Source organism: Pteropus alecto, unplaced genomic scaffold (assembly GCF_000325575.1).
Source record: "Pteropus alecto unplaced genomic scaffold, ASM32557v1 scaffold21, whole genome shotgun sequence".
NCBI lineage: Eukaryota > Metazoa > Chordata > Mammalia > Chiroptera > Pteropodidae > Pteropus > Pteropus alecto.
The window spans coordinates 21,959,750-21,979,809 of NW_006436282.1; the positions used below are offsets into that span (position 1 = coordinate 21,959,750).

The 20,060-nt window shown below is 37.5% G+C and overlaps 1 protein-coding gene across 1 annotated transcript in view; it reads left to right on the top strand.

The window, feature by feature from the left end:
• Positions 1-20,060, top strand: part of GARS (glycyl-tRNA synthetase) — a 40,511-nt gene that overhangs the window by 6,237 nt on the left and 14,214 nt on the right. The window contains exons 2-9 of the mRNA XM_006912040.3: positions 2,559-2,660; positions 3,410-3,512; positions 4,874-5,015; positions 6,209-6,297; positions 6,695-6,771; positions 12,184-12,329; positions 14,386-14,535; positions 19,346-19,508. Of these exons, the coding sequence (XP_006912102.1) occupies positions 2,559-2,660; positions 3,410-3,512; positions 4,874-5,015; positions 6,209-6,297; positions 6,695-6,771; positions 12,184-12,329; positions 14,386-14,535; positions 19,346-19,508 (972 nt within the window). The remainder of the gene's footprint in view (positions 1-2,558; positions 2,661-3,409; positions 3,513-4,873; positions 5,016-6,208; positions 6,298-6,694; positions 6,772-12,183; positions 12,330-14,385; positions 14,536-19,345; positions 19,509-20,060) is intronic.

Genomic DNA, 20,060 nt, shown 5'->3' on the forward strand with positions numbered 1-20,060 from the left:
GCCCCTGGAAGCTGTGTGTACACCTCTACACAGGCTTACTGTGAGTGTAGTTGCTACACATGCACAGCGATAAAGGTGTACTGTATTGGTTGCTCAGATACCACAGTAGCATTGCCTTTGGTCACATGGTTTTGTTTGGAATAATAACAACTCTTTGTAAAACTGAAACAAGGTATAGGCTTCCTTTAAATTACATTCCTGGGTGCATTCCTGGAAAATTCAGTGTACATTAAAACTGGGGAAATACTTCTGATTTTATTTAAGCAGAGTTAGGTTCTAGATTCAGATAGTTATAAACAGTTTTTTCACCGGTACAGCCACTGTGGAAGACAGTTTTGGGGTGCCTCAAAAAAGTAAGAATAGAATTACCATATGACCCAGTAATCCCTTTTCTAGGTATCTACCCCTAGAATTTTAAAACATTTATCCATAAAGATAAGTGCACCGCTATGTCCATTGCAGCATTATTTATAGTGGCCAAGACATGGAACAACCAAAGTGTCCTTTGATAGATAATTGGATAAAGATGTGGTACATATATACAGCGGAATATTACTTAGCCATAAGGAAAGATAAAATACTGCCATTTGTGACAGCATGGATGGATCTTAAAATTATCATGCTTAAGCAAAATAAGTCAGAAAAAGTTGAGAATCATACAATTTCACTCATATGTGAGAGATAAAACTGAAAGCAACAAACGAACAAGACAGCAGACAAGAACTGATAGACACAGACAACAGTTTAGTGGTTACCAGAGGGACAGGGGTGTGGGGAGAGGTAGAAAAGGTAACGGGGGTCAAATACATGATGATGGAAGGAGATTCGACTTTGGGTAGTGAGCACACAACGCAGTATCCAGATGAGGTATTACAGAATTGTTTGCTTGAAACCTACATAATTTTATTAACCAGTGTCACCCCAGTAAGTTTAATAAAAATAATTTAAAAATAAACAAGTTGGGTTTGACACATCTAAAAAACAGGCCAGAGCCAAGTTGAGGTGTTTGATAGCATAACAGCTATCTTTTTTTTTTTTGGTCTACTTTGTATTAGGTATTATTGAAAATATTCTACTTAATTTCTTTCATTTTCTCTTTATAATCCAATGAGGTAAGTACTGTCATTCTGATTTTACAGAGGTTTTAGCTTGCTCAGGGTTTCTCAATCAGATGATGAGGTATTAAAACCCAGGTCTTTAACTCTGACCCCTCTTAAGCACTATATTTTGTTGAGGTATGGACTTAAAAGTACATTGTTTGGATTTTATTGTGCTTCCTAATTCTGAGAATTCATGTCTTTGAGCAATTATAGAAAAATTTATAGCAATTATCTTTTCAAATATAATCTCATAAACTTTCTTTTTTCTTTTCTTCTGGAATTCTGATTGTATGAATGTCAGACTCTCATTCTCTTCTCTATGTCTTATTACCTAATTTATATTTTTAGCTCATTGTCCCTCTGCTTCATTTCATGGATTATCCATGGATAATTTCTTTAGGTCTGTCTTCTAGGTCACTAATTCTCTCTTTAACTATATCTGACCTGCCGTTTAACCTCTCCAGTGAGTTTTTAATTTCAATACTTCATTTCCAGATGATCTGTGTGGTTCTTTTTTGGGTTCCCTGATTATTTTTGATAGTCTTTTGTTCTTTGTTCATGTCTTCGATTCTTATTTTTATTTTTAAACAACATCTTAAGCATTTAAAAAGTATATTTGGTCCTTCTGAGACTTTTGGGGCATCTAATTCTGTTGTCATTTGTGTTGAGTTTCACTCACGGTGGCTCGTTTACTCGTGGGTTTTTAAATTTTGAGCTGAGTGTTTATTATTTTGGTGACGTTAATCTGTAAAAATCCTAAAAGGCCTATGTGGAAGGCTTACACCTTCATAAGGCAATTACTTCTCTTGGGCACCCAAGGGCTCTGTCAGTTTGACCACTTTAATTTCTCTACTTAGAGTTTCCTGGACCATTTTGTTTGTTTTCTTTCCCAGATGACCTATTCTGCCAAAGTATTTTAAGAGTGGGAATCAGTGTACAGGTGATAGGTTGTTGGAAGTGAACAAAGTAATCTAGAGCAATTAGCAAGGAAAGAATCCCAACAACTAAGAAAAAGCCAAAGGAAGATGAGCCAGTAGAAGAAATGGCCAGAGAAATAGGTGGAAAATCAAGATAGTCATTTTTTCTAAGTAGAAAGGAGAGGATGGGCTATTTATTGGTTCTTCTGTGTTCTCAGTACTAATCTTGCTCTTTCCTAATTTTTATCACTGTTTTTGCTCCTTCTCTAACTGTCCCCTTCCCCCAAAGGAAAAAAAAAAACCACACTAGTAACAATCCCTTAAACCCTTAGAGCGTAGTTATTTGTATACTTGTTTGTATATTCTGCTGGATTATAAACACTGAGGGCAGAGACCTTAAGTTATTCATAATGACCTCTCACATAATAAACATTTGAATTGTCTCGTTCATAAACAGCTACCTTTTAAAAGGCATACTTAAAAACACGTTCTTAACGACTTCTGAAACCAGTTCTGAATATAAATCCTCCTTCTTGGCTAGGGAGATCTTGTGAGAAAACTGAAAGAAGTTAAAGCACCCCAAGTAGACGTAGACAAAGCAGTCGCCGAGCTCAAAGCCCGGAAGAGGGTTCTGGAAGCAAAGGTGAGTGTTGGGATCCCAAAAGAGGAACGTAAGTAGGTATGGTATTGTTCATCTTTATTTAATATCTTTGGGTGGGAAGGACTTAGGAAAGTTCTAAACAAATGCCATTTGCTTTATCCCTATTTACCTAGAAAAATTTGCCTCGTTTCCTCTGCCTGGCAGACTCCTCATCCTGTCAACATGCAACTCAAAATGTCATCTTTTTTGTGACACCTTCCTGACCCCTACCTGCCCCTTCTCCCAGATCTTAGACTCAGTATGCTCAAAGGATTTCCCTAGAAGGCATTATACTTGCTCTTGTAAATTTTCCTGTGACTGGAAATAATGGTTTTGTGTTTACAATTATTTTTTCTTTTAAGGAAAAGGTCTGCCCACCTAATGCCTGTTCCCAAATATTTCAAACAATAAATTTCCTGTCACCAAACTGAAATAGTTTGGAGTTTTAAGTCACTATTTTGCTACAGTGATCCGCTAAAAATTCAGATATTTCATACCAGCAGCTGCATCTAAGTAAGCTTAGTCTTGTAATCTTAGAAATGATCATATGCATTCCTAAATAATTAAGTAAAGGTATCTTTTCTGTAACAAAAGGGGAAAAATATCCTAAGGTTTTTATTTTTTTTAGGGTACCAAATCTTGTCTGGTAAATTTTATGTTGAATTTTATTGAGGAATTAACTAAATTCACATAGATAAATTCCCACTCTTCCCTCCAATCACATTTTTTTTCTATTTAAAACTCCCTTACAGGAGCTGGCATTACAACCCAAAGATGACATCGTAGACAGAGCAAAAATGGAAGATACCCTGAAGAGAAGGTTTTTCTACGATCAGGCTTTTGCTATTTATGGAGGTAGCGAATTAATGATAGAACAATTGTGTCGCTAGTGGCTTTGATATTGTTCTTACGTCAAAAATGTGGCTTGCCCCATTGATACCTAATTGCGTGAGGTCTCATAAAGCAGAAAAGGATCGATGTTTTGCTTTCGTTTGTTTAGAATCAGCTGTTTGGTGTGAAATCTACTTTTATTTCCCTCTACCCTGCTTATTCTTGAAGACCGCTTTTTCTCATTAGGGTGGAGGGAATTGTTGGGGGCCCACGTCTTAAGCATTTGATGTGTCCATATACAGCTGACCCTTGAAGATCAGTTGTGAACTGCACAGGTCCATGTGGAATTTTGTCAATAAATACTATAAATGTATTTTATCCTTATGATTTTCTTAACATTTTCTTTTTTGTAGCTTATTTTATTGTAAGAATACATCGTATGATACATACAACATTACAAAATATGTTTTAATCGACCACTTATATTTTTGGTAAGACTTCTAGTCAATAGTAGGCTATTAGTAGCTATGTTTTGGGTAGTTAAAAGTTATACACAGATTTTCGACTGCTTGGGAGTTGACACCCTTAACCCCTGGTGTCGTTCAGGGATCAGCTGTTCATATTAGATAGACTTCTTAAAATGCAGTGGAGACTGGAGCGTTAGAGGGCCATTGTAGCGCAGGCCGGCTGTACCGGGCACATCCACACAAGGGCAGTGGTAAGCCAGAGTCCCTAGATTCTTCCTTCTGGCAACTGCCATGAGAAAACATTCTCCAGAGGTATGTAAAGTTCTGCATCTTTCTGAATGCTATAGGTGAGTATAATTCACTGATGAAATGTAGAATGATATTTTTCATAGTCAACAGAGATCATTTAAACGGTATTAGACTTTTAGTACTTTGCCACCGAAGCTTGATTCCAGTTTGGCTAAGCAGATCTCTAAATGTTTAACTTCTTGAAGTTTAGATAGTGGTTCAAATACCCAAGAAGAAATTAGAGAATTGGGTGCTAAAATTTTAGATCATTGTTATCAGTCGATGCAATATATTATTTTCTAATTTCTATGGCAGAAAATTAGAATCTGTGTTTTTATTCTGTTTCTTGTATATATGGAAGGACTTTTTTGCTTTTTTCCCCTAATCCTCCTCAAAAATCTTAATATGGAAATAGTAAACAGAAACAGTAAAAGCTTTTTAATTTTACTTTCGTCAGCTAGTGGAGGTAAGGCTCTTCAGTACTGAGCGATTTGAATTGTTGATTTCAATATACTTTTAGGGAGTGTGTGAATGAAGTCTTACAGGGATCAGGTCCTCACATCTCCTTGCTTTGGTTTGTTCATACTGACACCGGGTAAAGTACACGTTTTCCTCATTCATATTTTATAGGTGTCAGTGGTCTGTATGACTTTGGGCCAGTTGGCTGTTCTCTGAAGAACAACATTATCCAGACCTGGAGGCAGCACTTTATCCAGGAGGAGCAGATCCTGGAGATTGATTGCACCATGCTCACTCCCGAGCCAGTTTTAAAGTAAGATTTGTACTTCGAGGGCTGAAATTCTTCTGATTACAAAAACTACCCCTGTTGGTTGTAAAAATCTAGAAAATAAAGGAAATACAGAACACATTCACCTACTATTCACAGAAAGCCATGCTAAAATTGTATTTTTCCTTCTGTCTTTCTTCTGTGTAAGTCCCTCTGTATGTTTCAGTGTTAGCAGCACACTGCGTTTTTTCATGTGACATAGGTGGACATCTACTTACGTCATTAGTTTTTGAAAGCATTTTTAATAACAGCATAGTATTCTGTTGTATGGATGTCCCATAATTTATTTAGCTGGTGCCATATTGTAGACAGTTAAATTGTTTCTGAGTTTTGACTGCACGGAACATCCTGATAGAGGAATTTTTGTGTATGCCCATTTCCTTAGTAAAAATTCTTTGAAGTTCTGGGCAAAGATGTGTATACATTTTAAATTAGATACTACTATTTGAGTTGAAGTTTCAGTGCATACATTTAGATTATTCCTACCAACATTGTTGAAAGCAGAGCAGGATTTCTTGAATATGAAACTGAAAGAAGAATTCTTACCATTGTTAATCTCATCACTTCATTTAATGTTGCCTGGGAAAGCTAATTTTTACTGTTTGCACCCTCTGGGCGATCTCTTAATAATTTCAGCCAATTAGGACAAGATGAATTTCTGATGATAGAGCTAAAAGATCAGGAAAACCTATTCTTTAGCTCCTTGCCCCACTAGTAGGAACTGTGTAGCAATCATAGCAGTGTCTATGTAGTTTCAGTGACAGAACTCTCAAGATTCAGTGTTTGTACTGAGGTATGATTCTTGGCTAGTCACATTTGCCGTGGTTTTGACCTTCGCTTAGATCACTAATACTAATAGGGTAGGCATGGATTAATGGATTCTGCAGAGTAGCACACAGACTTTCTGACAACTTGTGAAAACGTATAATCTAGTTCATGTCTTTTTTCCTATGGGAAGGAAGAATTTAGGGAGAGGATGGGAATAGATTTGAGGAGGAATTTTCTCTGGCATACGTTAGTATCTACCATGGGCACATCATCGTAGATATGGGTGCTTCCATCCTTCAGATTCACAGATGTGAACTATGGATAAACATAGAAGGGGGATTGTCATAAGGTAAAATCTATGTGTTAATTTGTATGAAAATGACAGATTGGCTTGGCATTTGTTAACTCAGGACCTCTGGCCACGTAGACAAATTCGCTGACTTCATGGTGAAAGATGTAAAAAATGGAGAGTGTTTTCGTGCTGACCATCTATTAAAAGGTATGATTCTTCATCTCAGATAAATACCCTTTCATGGAGGATTGATCAGAACAAAGGGTTTAGATTAAATCTTTCTCAAAATTTTTTAATTAAATTTTTTTGGGGATGGTATAACATACAAAGGCTAAAGTGCACAGATCTTAAGTATACAGATTCAGTCTTTTCTTATTAAAGAAAAAAGATATGTACAGATAATCAGGATTTCTAAGTCAGCAAAAGGATAAGACAATATATCATGACTTTCTTCGTAAAATCAACCAAAGGATTCATATAAATTGAGAATTTATTATCCTTGGATTCATTTTTTTTTTTAGGTAAAAATGAATTGTTTTGAAACTCAAAAACGCATTTTTTCCCCATTGACTGAAATTGACATGTACCAACACTGTTCTTGTAGCTCATTTACAGAAATTAATGTCTGATAAGAAGTGTTCTGCTGAGAAGAAATCAGAGATGGAAAGTGTCTTGGCTCAGGTGAGTACTTGAGAGATGCTATCACAGTAACGCGGGTAGGTGCTGTCTGTCTTTCAGCATTTAGTGACTGTCAAATTCCACATTGTGCCCACCCTGGCCACAATTGTGAAGAAGCCAGGTTTACCTGTTTCTCTTAGCATCTCTTTTTGCATTTTTATTTTCTTCTCTCTCTGCCTTTGGTGGCTAACCTTGTATTTTTGTCAAAACTAGCAAGTCAGTGTAAATAGGTATAAAATTTGTACTCTCTCCTTGGAAACCAGTTTTCTGGGTTTAATAGCAAAAACCAGAGGAGGGGCTAATGATGAATAGTGTCTGGTGTCGATGCAGAGGGTTGGGGGCGGGTGTCTTTATGAGTACTGTCTCATCAGCCAGTTGATCTGCTTCTGGTTGCTCTGTCCCTGACTGCACCCTATTATCCTTAGGCCCCTGTTTTTCCTGTAGACTGAAGTTTTGTAATTTCTATTTAAGTTGACAAATTTGAGGGAGAGACAAAAGAGACCATAGAGACAATCTATCATGACTTTTTCCATGTGCAGGGATACCTTCTATATCAGAAGTAGTTCTTACTCTTTTTGTGGGTCACAGACCACTTGAAGAATTTGATGAAAACTACACATCTTCACCCCAGGAGGATGCACATGTCCCCGTGTGTATGTTGCTGATTTCTCACCTCGTGTATCTGTTAATGCAAAGTCCATTTCTCCAACACCATATTTATCATGAGGTCCATCATGGCTCAATTCTTAAACTTTACTTCCTTGGGTAAAAAACAAACAAACAAACAACCAGTGCTGTATTTATGCGTATTTCCTTTACATCGATATATTAATGTCTAGGGCTAAGTGCAGGACTCCCTAACTCTTTCCTTTTTTTCTCCTGAGAACTTGCTGGATACTTTTCCACTGTTGCCCTAATTATTTTTTAACATTTTAATTTTTCTCTGTGATATCTAGCTTTCCAATATTAGCTGAGAAATTTTCTCCTTCCTCATTTGAATCTTCTTAATCTGGCAGTTTATTTGGGGACCTTGTGACGTATATTTTACCCCTTTCTTGAAGCTCATTGGTTTAGTATTGTTACTCATGATTCAGAAAATCACTTTTTGTATTTTGACACTGTTGTAGCCTACACATTCATTTCTCATTTCCTTCCTTTTCCAAAGGCATAACCTTTATTAGAAAGAAGAAATGAAAAGTGCTTCTAATTACCTCTAAATTACTCTGTTTTCTCTTCACAATGTTAGGTTACTATGGTTTTGTGTGTTTGTGTTTTTGGTCATAACAGTTTTATTGATTTCCACGTAAGTTGTCAGAAGCAGGAAGTAATTAGTTGACGTGTTAAGTCATATTTTGTAGTTTGAGCACTGACTTTGTGTTTCATCTCAGATACATGTTCTAGGTGAGCAGTCTGTTTTTTAGATTTGCTGTATCAGATACATATACAGCTGTCAATATAATTTTCAGTGAAAAGTTAGGGACCCATGGAAATGGCCTAGTACTCATACATGGTCCTGGATTCATGGCTGAAGGCCCATTTGTTTCTTGAGTGCACAGCATTTTCTGCACCTGTTAGAGCCTGTGACTCCTTTTCAGCTTCATGAAACATTCCTGTTTCTTTAAAAGGCACTGATTCACCCTCTGGAGTAGGAAGAACTTTATTCTTGTTATGTGGATTCAGTAGCTCAGAATGAATTCTGCTTCTCCTCTTTGATTCTGCTGACCCATCTCTGCATATACCAGTGTGTAGGGTCATTCTTTAACTTTTTATTATGAGAAATTCAAAATATATAAAAATAGGAAATAGTATAAAAAATACATAAGCACCCATCAGTGTGCTTCAGTGTTATCAAATTTTGTTGAATCTGTTCCCTACTCACTTTCCTGCCTTTATCCCTCAAGTTTCTTTAAAACATATCTCAAACATCATTTTATTACATCTGTAAATATTTTATTGTATTTATCTAAAAGAAAAATCCAAAAAAAAAGAACCTCACCACCGTTATTTTGGTAAACATTAGTAATTTTTAATATTGTCACATATTTAGTCAGTGTTGACATTTCCCTGATTATCTTAAATGTTACCAATATTTTGTTTAAATTGGGATCCAGATAAAGTCCATACTTGGTGATTAGTTGATATGTTTCTTAAATTTCTTTCAATCTATAAGTTATTCATCTCTTTTTTTCTTACATTTTCATTAAAAATTTTTTTTTAAGTTGAGACATTTCTTTGTTTAGCGTTTTCTACTATCTGGATTTGGCCGATTGCATTATTTTAGTGATGTTCCACATGTTCCTGTGTTTCTATATTTCTTGTAATTTGGCAATTGGATCTAGAGGCTCGATTAGGTATTTTTGGCAAGATGCTAAGTGGTGTAATGTATTTTTGTTGAGTGGTATATAATACCTGGTCATCTCTTCTGTGAGGCGATCATTGTTTGGATCCATGAATTGATTAGGGTTTCAAATCATGATTTTGTCATTTTGTTATTCCTATTTTATTAGCTAGAATATTTCTATATTGGAAACCTCATTAACTCTCTGATTTCTGAGACACTGTTTAAGTGCTTCATTTCCACCCCCTTGCCTTTGTCTTTTTTTTTAACCTGTTTTCAATTAGTTGGTTCCCTAGCATCCTTCAGAAATGCACAATGAGTTCCTGCCTGCCTCTTCCTCTCTCCCTTCCTTCTACAATTATAAACTTAATGGATTAAAACATTTGCTCTTTTTCAGTCAGTTGCAGTTGTTATCCATATTGATGGTCAAATTGTCTAATCATTGCCTACCAGTAGTTGTTTACTAGATTCTTTTGACACAATCCCAGTAATCTTTGATCACTTCTTCCTAGTATGACAAGATACTTCATACTCATCTTGTACATCTCTTGTCCCAGACTTGTAATCAGCGATTTCTTCAAGGAGCCCTGGTAGTTATTAGTGGGAGTGCTATTAGTCATTGGTTCTAGACCTTTTAAGTGGACTGAGAAGGAATTGGTTTTTTGTTTTAAGATAAAATCATGATGAGGTCATATCGATACTTCTACTCAACATTAGGTGTGGGACTTTGCTTTAATTTATTAATTTTAAATCTGTATCTTCTTTACTCACACCAGAAATCCTAGTTCTCAGCAACACCAGCATCATTATCAATCTGCTTTGTCCCACATTGTGCACATGAATAGTCTCAGAATCACAGCACACTACCGTCAACAATGAATATGGAAACTAGTTTAAAATTTTACTTTTTATTTTTTATTTCCTTGGGAATACATCAGTATGTTAGTCTAATAACTTAAAAGTCACTTGGAGCCATTCTCTCTGAATAGTTGTCGCCAGCTGGATGTGCAGTTCGTTCATTGTTTTGGTTTAGTTTGAATTTTTAGAGTCTTATTTTTTGAAATTTAAATTTATTGTTTAGTTACAGCAAAAATTTTCATATCCAAAGTTAAACCTTCAAAACACTATATTAAAATACATCTAGTGTCTGTCGCTCTTCTCTCTACCCTATTCTCTTCCTATCACCATAGGTAACTTGATTTTTAACTTGCGGGGGAAAACTTTCTTTTAATTTTTTTGACTATAAAAAGCTTTCTCACTTGACTAGGTTCTAGTTACCTTTCAAAATTATGTAGGATTATTTATAAGTATATAAGTTTTAACATGACACTTGAAAATAACGTGTCAATTATAGTCTAATAAAAAGATAAATTAGGGGTTAAGAACTTTGGGGGGAAATTTTTTTTTTTTTTTTTTTTTTTTTTTTTTTTTTTTTACTGAATATAAACAAAGACATGTAAATATTGTATGCTCCCATTTCTAGGTAAATGGTAGCATTCAATACATCCTTTTCTCCAACTTGTTTTTTTCATATAACAAACTATCTCAGAGAATGCTCCAGAATAGGATATAGAGACACACCTCATTCCACTTTGTAGCTACGTAATTCTCCATGTGTAGATGGACCGGTTTACAGAACCTGTCTCCTGTTGATAGGCACAGTCTTTCCCATCTTCACCTTTACAAATAATTCTGCAGTGAGTAGCTTTGTGCATATCCTTTCATATTTTTGCTACTGTATCTTTGGGCTAGATTTCTGGAAGTGAAATTGCTTGATCAAAAGGTACCTGCAGATATAATGTTGCTAGATATTGCTAAATTCTTCATCTCTGTGGGGTTTCTATTCCTGTCTATGTCCTTGGAATCTTTCCTTCCTGGCTTCTTTTTTCATCATGGCTTCAAGAATACAGAGAAAAACACTGTATCTTTCTTGAATTGCCTGGGGAGCAGAGATGTTCCATGTACTCTGACTCCCTCCTCAAGCCTGGAGACCCGGGGATGTTTATGGTGTTCATATCTTGGAACAGCTTCCTCATTGATCCAGCCTCCTGGGATACGCGTTTAGTGACCTCCCCCAGGACTTCTACACAAATAGAGCCTAGAGGCTTCTTTTTTTTGTTGTTTTTTTGCTTTTTTAATTGTTCATTCCAATTTGGGACATGTTGATGTGAGTAGAATACCTTTCTGTGGAGTGACAATGTCAATTGGATTTATGAGGGAAGAAAATATAAATTGTAATAGTCACCTTTTATTGAGTAGGTGCTATGTTGCCAGCTCTGGGCCAAGTACTTTACATATGTTATTTAATCTTCATAGTAACCCTTTATAGTGAGGTAGGTCCTGTTCCTCCATTTTCCACATAAGCAAACTGAGGCTGGGAGAGGTTAGATAAGCACTTAATCCTGAGTGACAGAAGCCATTAGTGGTAGAATTGGGTGATTTACCAAGGTTTTTCTGACTCCGAAGCTTCAGTTCTTATGGCAGTGAGTTATTTATCTTAAGTTTTAAATGTTCTTTACTATTAGATGGTTTGTCATAGTCATTTGAAACTGGAGGTCATATATCATTGGGTTTGGAATTGATTATCAGTGTATAGAATGTGCAATATACTAGAAAATGCAGAGATGAATAAGACATAGCTTCTGCCTTCAAGAAGCTTAATGTCTTGTGGGAATGGAAAGTTATATGTATATTTAATTAATAGACAGGGAAGTGTACCCAACTCTTAAATATGCACAGAGTGGTAAAATTCAACCTTGAAATTTATTTACATGATTTCAGATTCTTGCCAACCAATAACTATTATAATCGAGCAAAAGATATTTTACCTTATCTTTCATTGCGAAACGGTGAATGTGTGAGTTTTAGGTCAGTCTCAGAAAGTTACTTCATTTCTCTATTGGTAAAGGAAACTTAGGTAAACTGGTTATGGTTTTGCTGTGGCTATCTTGAAGGTTAAGTTAATTCTGACCTTATTTCGGGTGAGTTTTAACGATGGATGAGGTTTAATATATAATACTTATGCCTTGTATTTTCTCAGTCTTTTACACTAATTATTTTCTTGGCATGTTCTTTAGCTTGATAACTATGGACAGCAGGAACTTGGGGATCTTTTCGTGAACTATAATGTAAAGTCCCCCATTACTGGAAATGATCTGTCTGCACCAGTATCTTTTAACTTAATGTTCAAGACCTTCATTGGGCCTGGAGGTAACATGCCTGGGTATGTATCACTTATTGTTTACATAACAGAGATTAAAATTGCTTATAATAAAAGGTAAATACAATATCAGTCAGTAAGGAAAATTTTTGAAAAGTGATATGTAGAAAGTGCAGGTAAATAAGAGGAGAAATTGTGACATAGTCTTAATTTTTATTTCCTCAGATTCTTTCTGAATATAATTTTGTAGTTTATATGTATTTTTTTGCCATAAACATAAAACCGCGATCCTCATAGTATGTAGCTATAGCTGCATAGTGTAAGAAAGACAGTTGAGGAATGACTTTGAAAGTCATTGAACTTACTGCCGAAGGAGACTTTAAAACCATCTAGTCTATATCAGTACTGTCCAGTAGAATGTTCTGCATTGATGGAAATGTCCTGTTTCTGTGCTGTCCAATGTGGTAGCCAGCCGTGGCGCGGGCGGCATAGGGTTAGCATAGCCGCCTTCCAGTGTGGTGCCACTTGTGGCTGTTGAGCACTGGAAATGGGCTAGTGCTTCTGAGGAATGCAACTTTTAAATTTATTTAATTTTAATTAAATTTAAATAGACCTGACTAGTTGCCCACCATAGTGGATAGCACTGGTTTTACCTTGTTGATTTAAAAGACATAGTTTTCACAGAGTAAAGAAAATGTGAAGAGTTTACAGATGATCCAGCCCTAGGCTCGATATTTCCAGATCCTTTGTCCACTGTTAACAAACTGAGCCAAAGTAGTCCGTTTCATGGCTTTGGGTATTTTTTGGTGGTCTCATTTTAAGGTAAGAGAGGGTAGGTTTTTGTAAGATGAAGCCAAAAAGATCATGTTTCTTGGAGTAGAAACTAAGAATAATAAAAATTGTGACCGAATGTATTACTGGAATTATTTTAATAAGACGCAGGGTCGATTTGAGATAATTTGTGGAAAGAGGTCAAAGGTAAGCCTTTCATTTTGTTAATACATACAGAGTGTTATAAAATGAGCCGGATCCTCTGATCTATCCTCTCGCTCCTAGGAGTTTTTCTAAGAAAATAATTCAAAAAGAAAGTAAGCAGTACTTGTCAAGGGTGGTGTGTATATATTAAAAGTAAAAGTAACCTATTTATCCAATAATTTGAGGATGGTTAAATAAATTATAGCAAAGTAGAACATTGCTATGTGAGTAGAATACTCTGCAGCTCTTAAATATGAGACATTTTTACAGTCATTTAGAAAATGGAAAAGTATAAAATAAAGAATACATAATTTTATACATTCTCCTTATAAGTTTGCATTTAAACTGTCGCCGTCCTCATATCTGGGTAAAGTCTGGAAAGGACCACAAATAACCAAACAATGGGGTATGTTGGAGTGAGAAGAGGGTAAAATTTTATTGTTTTTTTTCTTTTTTTTAAAGCTGTTTTCATGAAACATTTTTTAGTCGGCCGCTGGGAACACTTTCTTAGTTGTTTTGCACAGAATATTTTCTGTGAAATTCAGAAGAGGGACAACGGCTGTAAGAGTGTATTTGCTTTGCTATGTCTTTAAAATATGGAGAAATATTAAAAGAAACCTCAGGCTGCAAATGTAAAATACCAGAAAGAAGAGCTTGACGTGAAAAACCTCAAAAATTGCCAGGCTCGGTGTGATGAGTGAGCTCTGATGTTACATTTTTGCCCTAAACTGGCGTCTTTTTAGTGCCAGAGTTACACTGTTAACGTGGGTTAACAGAAGTGTACTTAGGCATGGGTCTTATTTTCAAAAGGATCTAAAATTATCATCCACCTCCATGTAAATACTTAGAAGAATATCAGAGGTTTTAGGGACATTATGAGGGTGGTGTTTGACTCACTGGAGCGATGAAATTAAAGGTCATTGCTAGCAGATTGCCATACCGCTTACCTGGCACATTCTCTCAAACTGGCTGGAGAACGTTTGCCACCAGGGAAAATACCTATTTCCAGAACTTAGTTTTAGGGCTTTTACAGCTTTGTGTAGAAATAGTATACTTAGGACTTTTAGGTTTTGTATCTAGAATTTCAGATTTGTTGGAAAACAATTTCTTTTTTTATAACAGACCAATGTGTTTAAATTTATAGGTACCTGAGACCAGAAACTGCACAGGGGATTTTCCTGAATTTCAAGCGACTTTTGGAATTCAACCAAGGAAAGTTGCCTTTTGCTGCTGCCCAGATTGGAAATTCTTTTAGAAATGAGATCTCCCCTCGATCTGGTCTGATCAGAGTCAGGTACTGCCCCTGTTATTCTTCTGGTAAAATTAGTGAATTGGAAATTAAAGCTGGCTATTTTGAGACAGTTCTGCTTCATTCTTACATAATTATGTATTTGTTTTTGTCCTACAAAAAAAAGCCTGTTTCATGTTTGTATCTTCAAATGTAATCTCAGGGATGATGGGCAGTTTTGAGTAAAGTGAATTTGAAGGGAAAGAAAGGGAGGGCGAAGAGGTGCTTTAAGTTTCTCACCTGTTCATCATATGTTTTGAGGATGGCAAGATCTTGACTGTCTAAACCACGGTACCTTCTGGCCATGATGATGTGTGTAAGTGTAGCGTGAGCTGGGGATGGGGCGATGCTTCTGACAGGAGGATCATTCTAGGTGTCTTGAGAAAACAGCATTGCTGGAGTTGGGGTGGGGTGTCTCAGTAACCAGTGGTGTTCCTCCAGATATTTAGGGGGGCCTGTATGACAAAAGGGCCAGCTAGCAAGCTAACCCCTACCTACTGTAGTTTAGACACTCACTTGCCTCCATTCTGATACTCTTACCTTGTCAGATGCATCCAGGAACGTGTGGAAAGACATACTGATGCTGTTTAGTTAATGTTTTTCTTTAGAAACTTATTATGACCAACCTGTTTATGACTTAAGCTTTTTGTGATTTCTATACATTTTCTTGCTGATATCATCTCCTAGGGCAGGAGATTCCACATAAAATATAGGATATGTTGGCAAACTTCCGCAGCCGCATCACCCCGCTTGTTTCCTGTCGTCTTTTCCTACTTGCTGTGATTGCAGGCTTCAGTCATAGCGTATCCCAGCCACTGACTGCATCAGAGCATCCAGCCATCTGCCTACTCGTGTTAGCCCCCGTGACGCCATTTGAGGAAATGCCCCTCTGTTCTGACCTCACTCCATATTTAGGCCTATCGCCTCTTCGGCCTTACAGTCTAGAAAGGGGAGACCGATGGAGGAAAGTGTTGGTACAACTTAGAGAAATGGGGTGGGGAGGACCCCTCTGGGCCTTTACGAAGAAAGAAGAGATAGTCAGAAACTTGAACCAGGTATTATGACAATGAAAATCTTGTCAGATTTGAGTCTGTTTTATTTTCCAATATCTATTTTTTTTTTCCTGTTGTTTTTTGGCTTCCTCTCTGGTCCAGTAGTGTCTGCACGCTTGCTTTCAAAATATTGAGGAAGGCGTGTGAGACTGATCTCATCTAAAGCCAGTGTTTTGGAGAAGATTTACAAGTAGAGTAGCTGTTGCAGGATTATAAAGGACTGTGAAGTAAGGTGAAACCTAGGGCCTATGGATGAAGAGTGGCACACAGGAAATCCAGCTCCGATCTGAGCAACACTCCAGGTGCTAACTGGTGAAAGGCCCTCGGAGCTTCCTGACATTGTATTTTTTGGTCATTTTTATTTCATAGCGTCTTGACTGGATTTTGTTATGTGCCTCTGCAAGATCCTAACTAGAAGCACACTATTCTCCCATGAGTCAGTATCCCCATCATTTTTATTCCGGGGTAGGGCTAGGATTTGTTTGTTTGGTGTTATGATTTCTTCTTGATGACATAGAGTTATCAAATGATCAGTTTTTGTATAGCTATGATTCCTTTTGTTTAGGTTGGGAGTAGGTTGCCATCATATGAAATTTTCCTTTGTTTTCTCCCTCTTTAATTCCCGCCCCCCCACCACACACACTTCCACCCCTGCCCTACGGATGTTGCCGTTTCCCCTTAAGGACTATATCTGAAGGTGGGGTGTCTCCTCTCACACACTCGTGGCCTCTGGGGTATGGTCCGTGGCTCCACCTGGGGTACAAACCCAGGACCTTCTGCACGTAAAGCAGACGTGCTATCCACTACAGTATGGAGCCACCCCTGAAATTTTCAAAATTTTATTTTGATTGGCTGGTTCTGTCTTCTAAGCCTTGTTAAGTAGCAAAAATTCAACTGAGTGAATTTTAAAGATCTAATTGGCTTTATTGAATGATTCATGAATTGGGCAGCATTCCATCTAGCAAACAGAAAAGAGCTCCAAAGGGTTGTGCAGAATGGAAGGTTTTTAAAGCCAGAAAAGGGGTGGTGAAAGATTATTAGCAAAGAACTCGTTGTTTCAGGCAAGGCCGTCCTCCTCAGGGGAGTGGAACGGGCCTACTAGACCTCACTAGTGCTGACCAGGTAATTCCAGGTTGATGGGTTAAAAGTTACATTTCTAGGAGAGGCTGTAATTAGTTTATATACTAAGCTTAGTTTCCTGTCATGGGGCTTAGCACAAGTGATTCCATTTTGGGCTTGTTGCTTCATTTTAATAGGCTGTGTGTATTTTAGTTCTCCGCAGCTCCAGCTTCAGTCTCTGAACTCAAAGACAGGAGACAGCTGGTCAAATCAGTGTCAGCACTGATTTCCATCTCCTGTCTATGAGCTGGGAAGATTTGACAGAACAGATGCGAAGACTTTGGCAGCAGATTATTTTGGGAATCTGGACAAGGCCCTTATTTCGATCTGCTCTGCATTTAGATGTTCTGCTGCCTTCAGCCCCATTACGAGCTTGTGAGGGCAGATACCACTCCTCTTCTCTGTCTCATATTTCTGTGCACACAGAAGATGTTGTTCAAAGACAAGTAAGATCGGTGCTGCAGAATCAAATAAGAGATACCATTAAAAAATAAAATTTAAAACCAGAGTTATTTTGCAATGCATTTCATGTATTATTTTTAGGACCCATTTAAGCAATTTTTCATTTCTTCTAAAGCGTCTGAGATAATCATGAAAGTGGACTAGTAAATGTGTGTGTCTTTTAAAGACGAGAGATTTGTTTTTGACGGTATTAACTTAAAACACTTGTTCCTTCAGTAGCTACTAAATTGCCCTTCAGAGGAATCTCTGGGAAGCCATCACCATGTGCATATTTATTTCATCATCGTGCAGTTAGCTTGATGTGAGTGTGTTCAACTCGTGCCTTGTGTCCTCTGTCTTAAATAATACTACTTTAAAAAAGCTGTTATTCTAAAGAAACTCTTTGTATGGTGCCATTATCAGTCATTTAATTGTTGAGAGCAGTAAAAAAGAAGAAATCAAAGTCTTGTAAAAGAACAGTTTCAATTCACTTTTAATTTTCCATTCTTTGAAAAGTAAATATTGGGAGCGTCATTTAGTCTATATTTATAAGACGTGCTAATGCTTTAAGGAAAACCATTTTATTTGGAAGTCACTATTCAGTATCTCATTTCTTTTTTGTGCCTGACATTTGCTTAAGTTTTCCCTATTTTAAAAATAGGGGCGGGGAGAGGACAGGGAGTGACTGTGGGAGTGTCAAGGGCAAGGGGGATTCTGGCTAAGCCGACCTAACAGGAACTATACATCTGTTCTTTAAAAATTATTTTTTGTTAAAAGAAATATTTTTTGTGGTGCGGCTAATGTCAAAGAAAAAAACAGTGATGGTCAGTAGTTAAAGCAGTAAAAACGTTTTGTTCAAGACTCTGGCAGTCGGGAGACCACAGTAGAGCAGGGCTCAATGCTGCATACAGCGGCCTCCCTGGTCTTTTCTGCAAGGGCTGCGTTCCAAGACCCCCAGTGAACGTTTGAATGTTTGAATCGCAGATAGTACCAAACCCTATGCATACTGTATTTTTTTCCTATATACAGGTATTGATGATAAAGGCACAGCAAGAGATTAACAACAGTAACTAAAAATAGAACAATTGTAACAATATACGGTGATAAAAGTTATGTGAATGTGGTCTCTCAAAATATCGTACTATACTCTACTCACCCTTGTGATGCTGTGAGATGGTACAGTGCCTGTGTGAGGAGACGAAGCGAGGTGAATGACAGAAGCATTGTGACGTAATGTCAGACGGCTAGAAGGGTGACTTGAACACAAGTGTTTCAATGCCATGACAGTCAGTTTGATAAACAAGATGCTACTAAGTGACTAACAGCGGGCAGTGTAAATACGCTGGACAAAGGGGCACTTCACGTCCTGGGCAGGACTGCAAGGTTTCGTCAGGCTACTCAACGCCATGCAATTTAAGACATGAATTATTTACTTCTGGAATTTTCCATTTAATATTTTCAGACTGCAGTTGACTGAGGGTAACTGAAACCGTGGAGAGCAAAGCCACGGATAAGGGAGGTTACTGTGCAGCATGGGCACGGGGTCTATAGCTAAGGAGCCGGGGGGGGTGGGGAGGGTAGAGGACAGGGAGTGACTGTGGGAGTGTCAAGAGCAAGGGGGATTCTGGCTAAGCCGACCTAACAGGATTCTTGCTGAAGACAGGCCAGGGTGATCGGACGTCACCAAGGGGACAGTAGTGGATGAGGAGCCTGATAAAATACCAAGGGCGGTCAGATCACAAGGAGGAGCAAGCGGTTCTGGTTAAACTGAACTTAGCCAGGTTCTTGCTAAAACTGGATTATACAAGGAAGTGCACAGATGGGCCTAGAAGAAGGTTCAGGAGACTGACTACAGTTTGGTCAAGTTAAAGAATCTTTGTCACTAGACAGAAGGAATTAATATTTGAGAGAAGTTTGATTATATTTATTTAAAATACTATTTGAGTAATGTGTTCATTAATGAAATATTTTCATTATTTCATTATTCATAATAAATATTTTCTCCTGCTAATAACCACCCAGACAAATCTAATTCAACTTTATTCTTTGCCATTCCCTTAGAAAACAATTTTCTGTGTAATGATAAGAGATTCCTGTAGTATGGGGGCCTATACCATTATAGGATGAAGTTGAAAATAAGGGCTTTGTTAACTACTTTTTATAGTTAAACATGCACTTTTTGTCCCTTTTATTTTTGCTTTCAGAGAATTCACAATGGCAGAAATCGAGCACTTTGTAGATCCCAGCGAGAAAGAGCATCCCAAGTTCCAGAGCGTGGCGGACCTCCAGCTTTGTTTGTATTCAGCAAAAGCCCAGGTCAGCGGGCAGTCTGCTCGGAAAATGCGCCTCGGGGATGCTGTCGAGCAGGTAAGATTCCATAGGTAACTTAAGTTACATTGTACCTATTCAGGGTTTGTAGCACGTAGCAAGTTCTGTGTACTGGATGACAAAGTATTTTATTTTAGCAGTCATTTTATTATTTGTTCTTATATAGTACTTATTATACGCTGTCCTAGTGGGAGGGGATTACCCAAACATGGCAATTCGTGGGCCCTTGAGGCTAACATAGAAACAGTAATTCAGAGAGCACTTGGAAAGAGGTCTTGGTTTGAACTGTGAGCCACTAATCGAACTTTTAGCAGTGTGTACTGCTTTGGAGGAGACATTTTGACTCCCAGAGATAAAGCTTTCTGGATTTTAAACTCTTCTCTATTACCCACAGCAATTGGAATAAAGTCTTGCATGTAATAGAATTTCTCTAATTATTTGCCTGGAGAAATGAGTAAGTGGAAACTTTCTAACAGCAGATGCTGCCCAGTAGTGGAATGAATTGCCCTGGGAACAATGAGCTCTCTGCCTTTGACAATATTCAAGTAGAGGCTGCGTGATAACTTGTTGGCCATTTTTCAGAGGAGCACC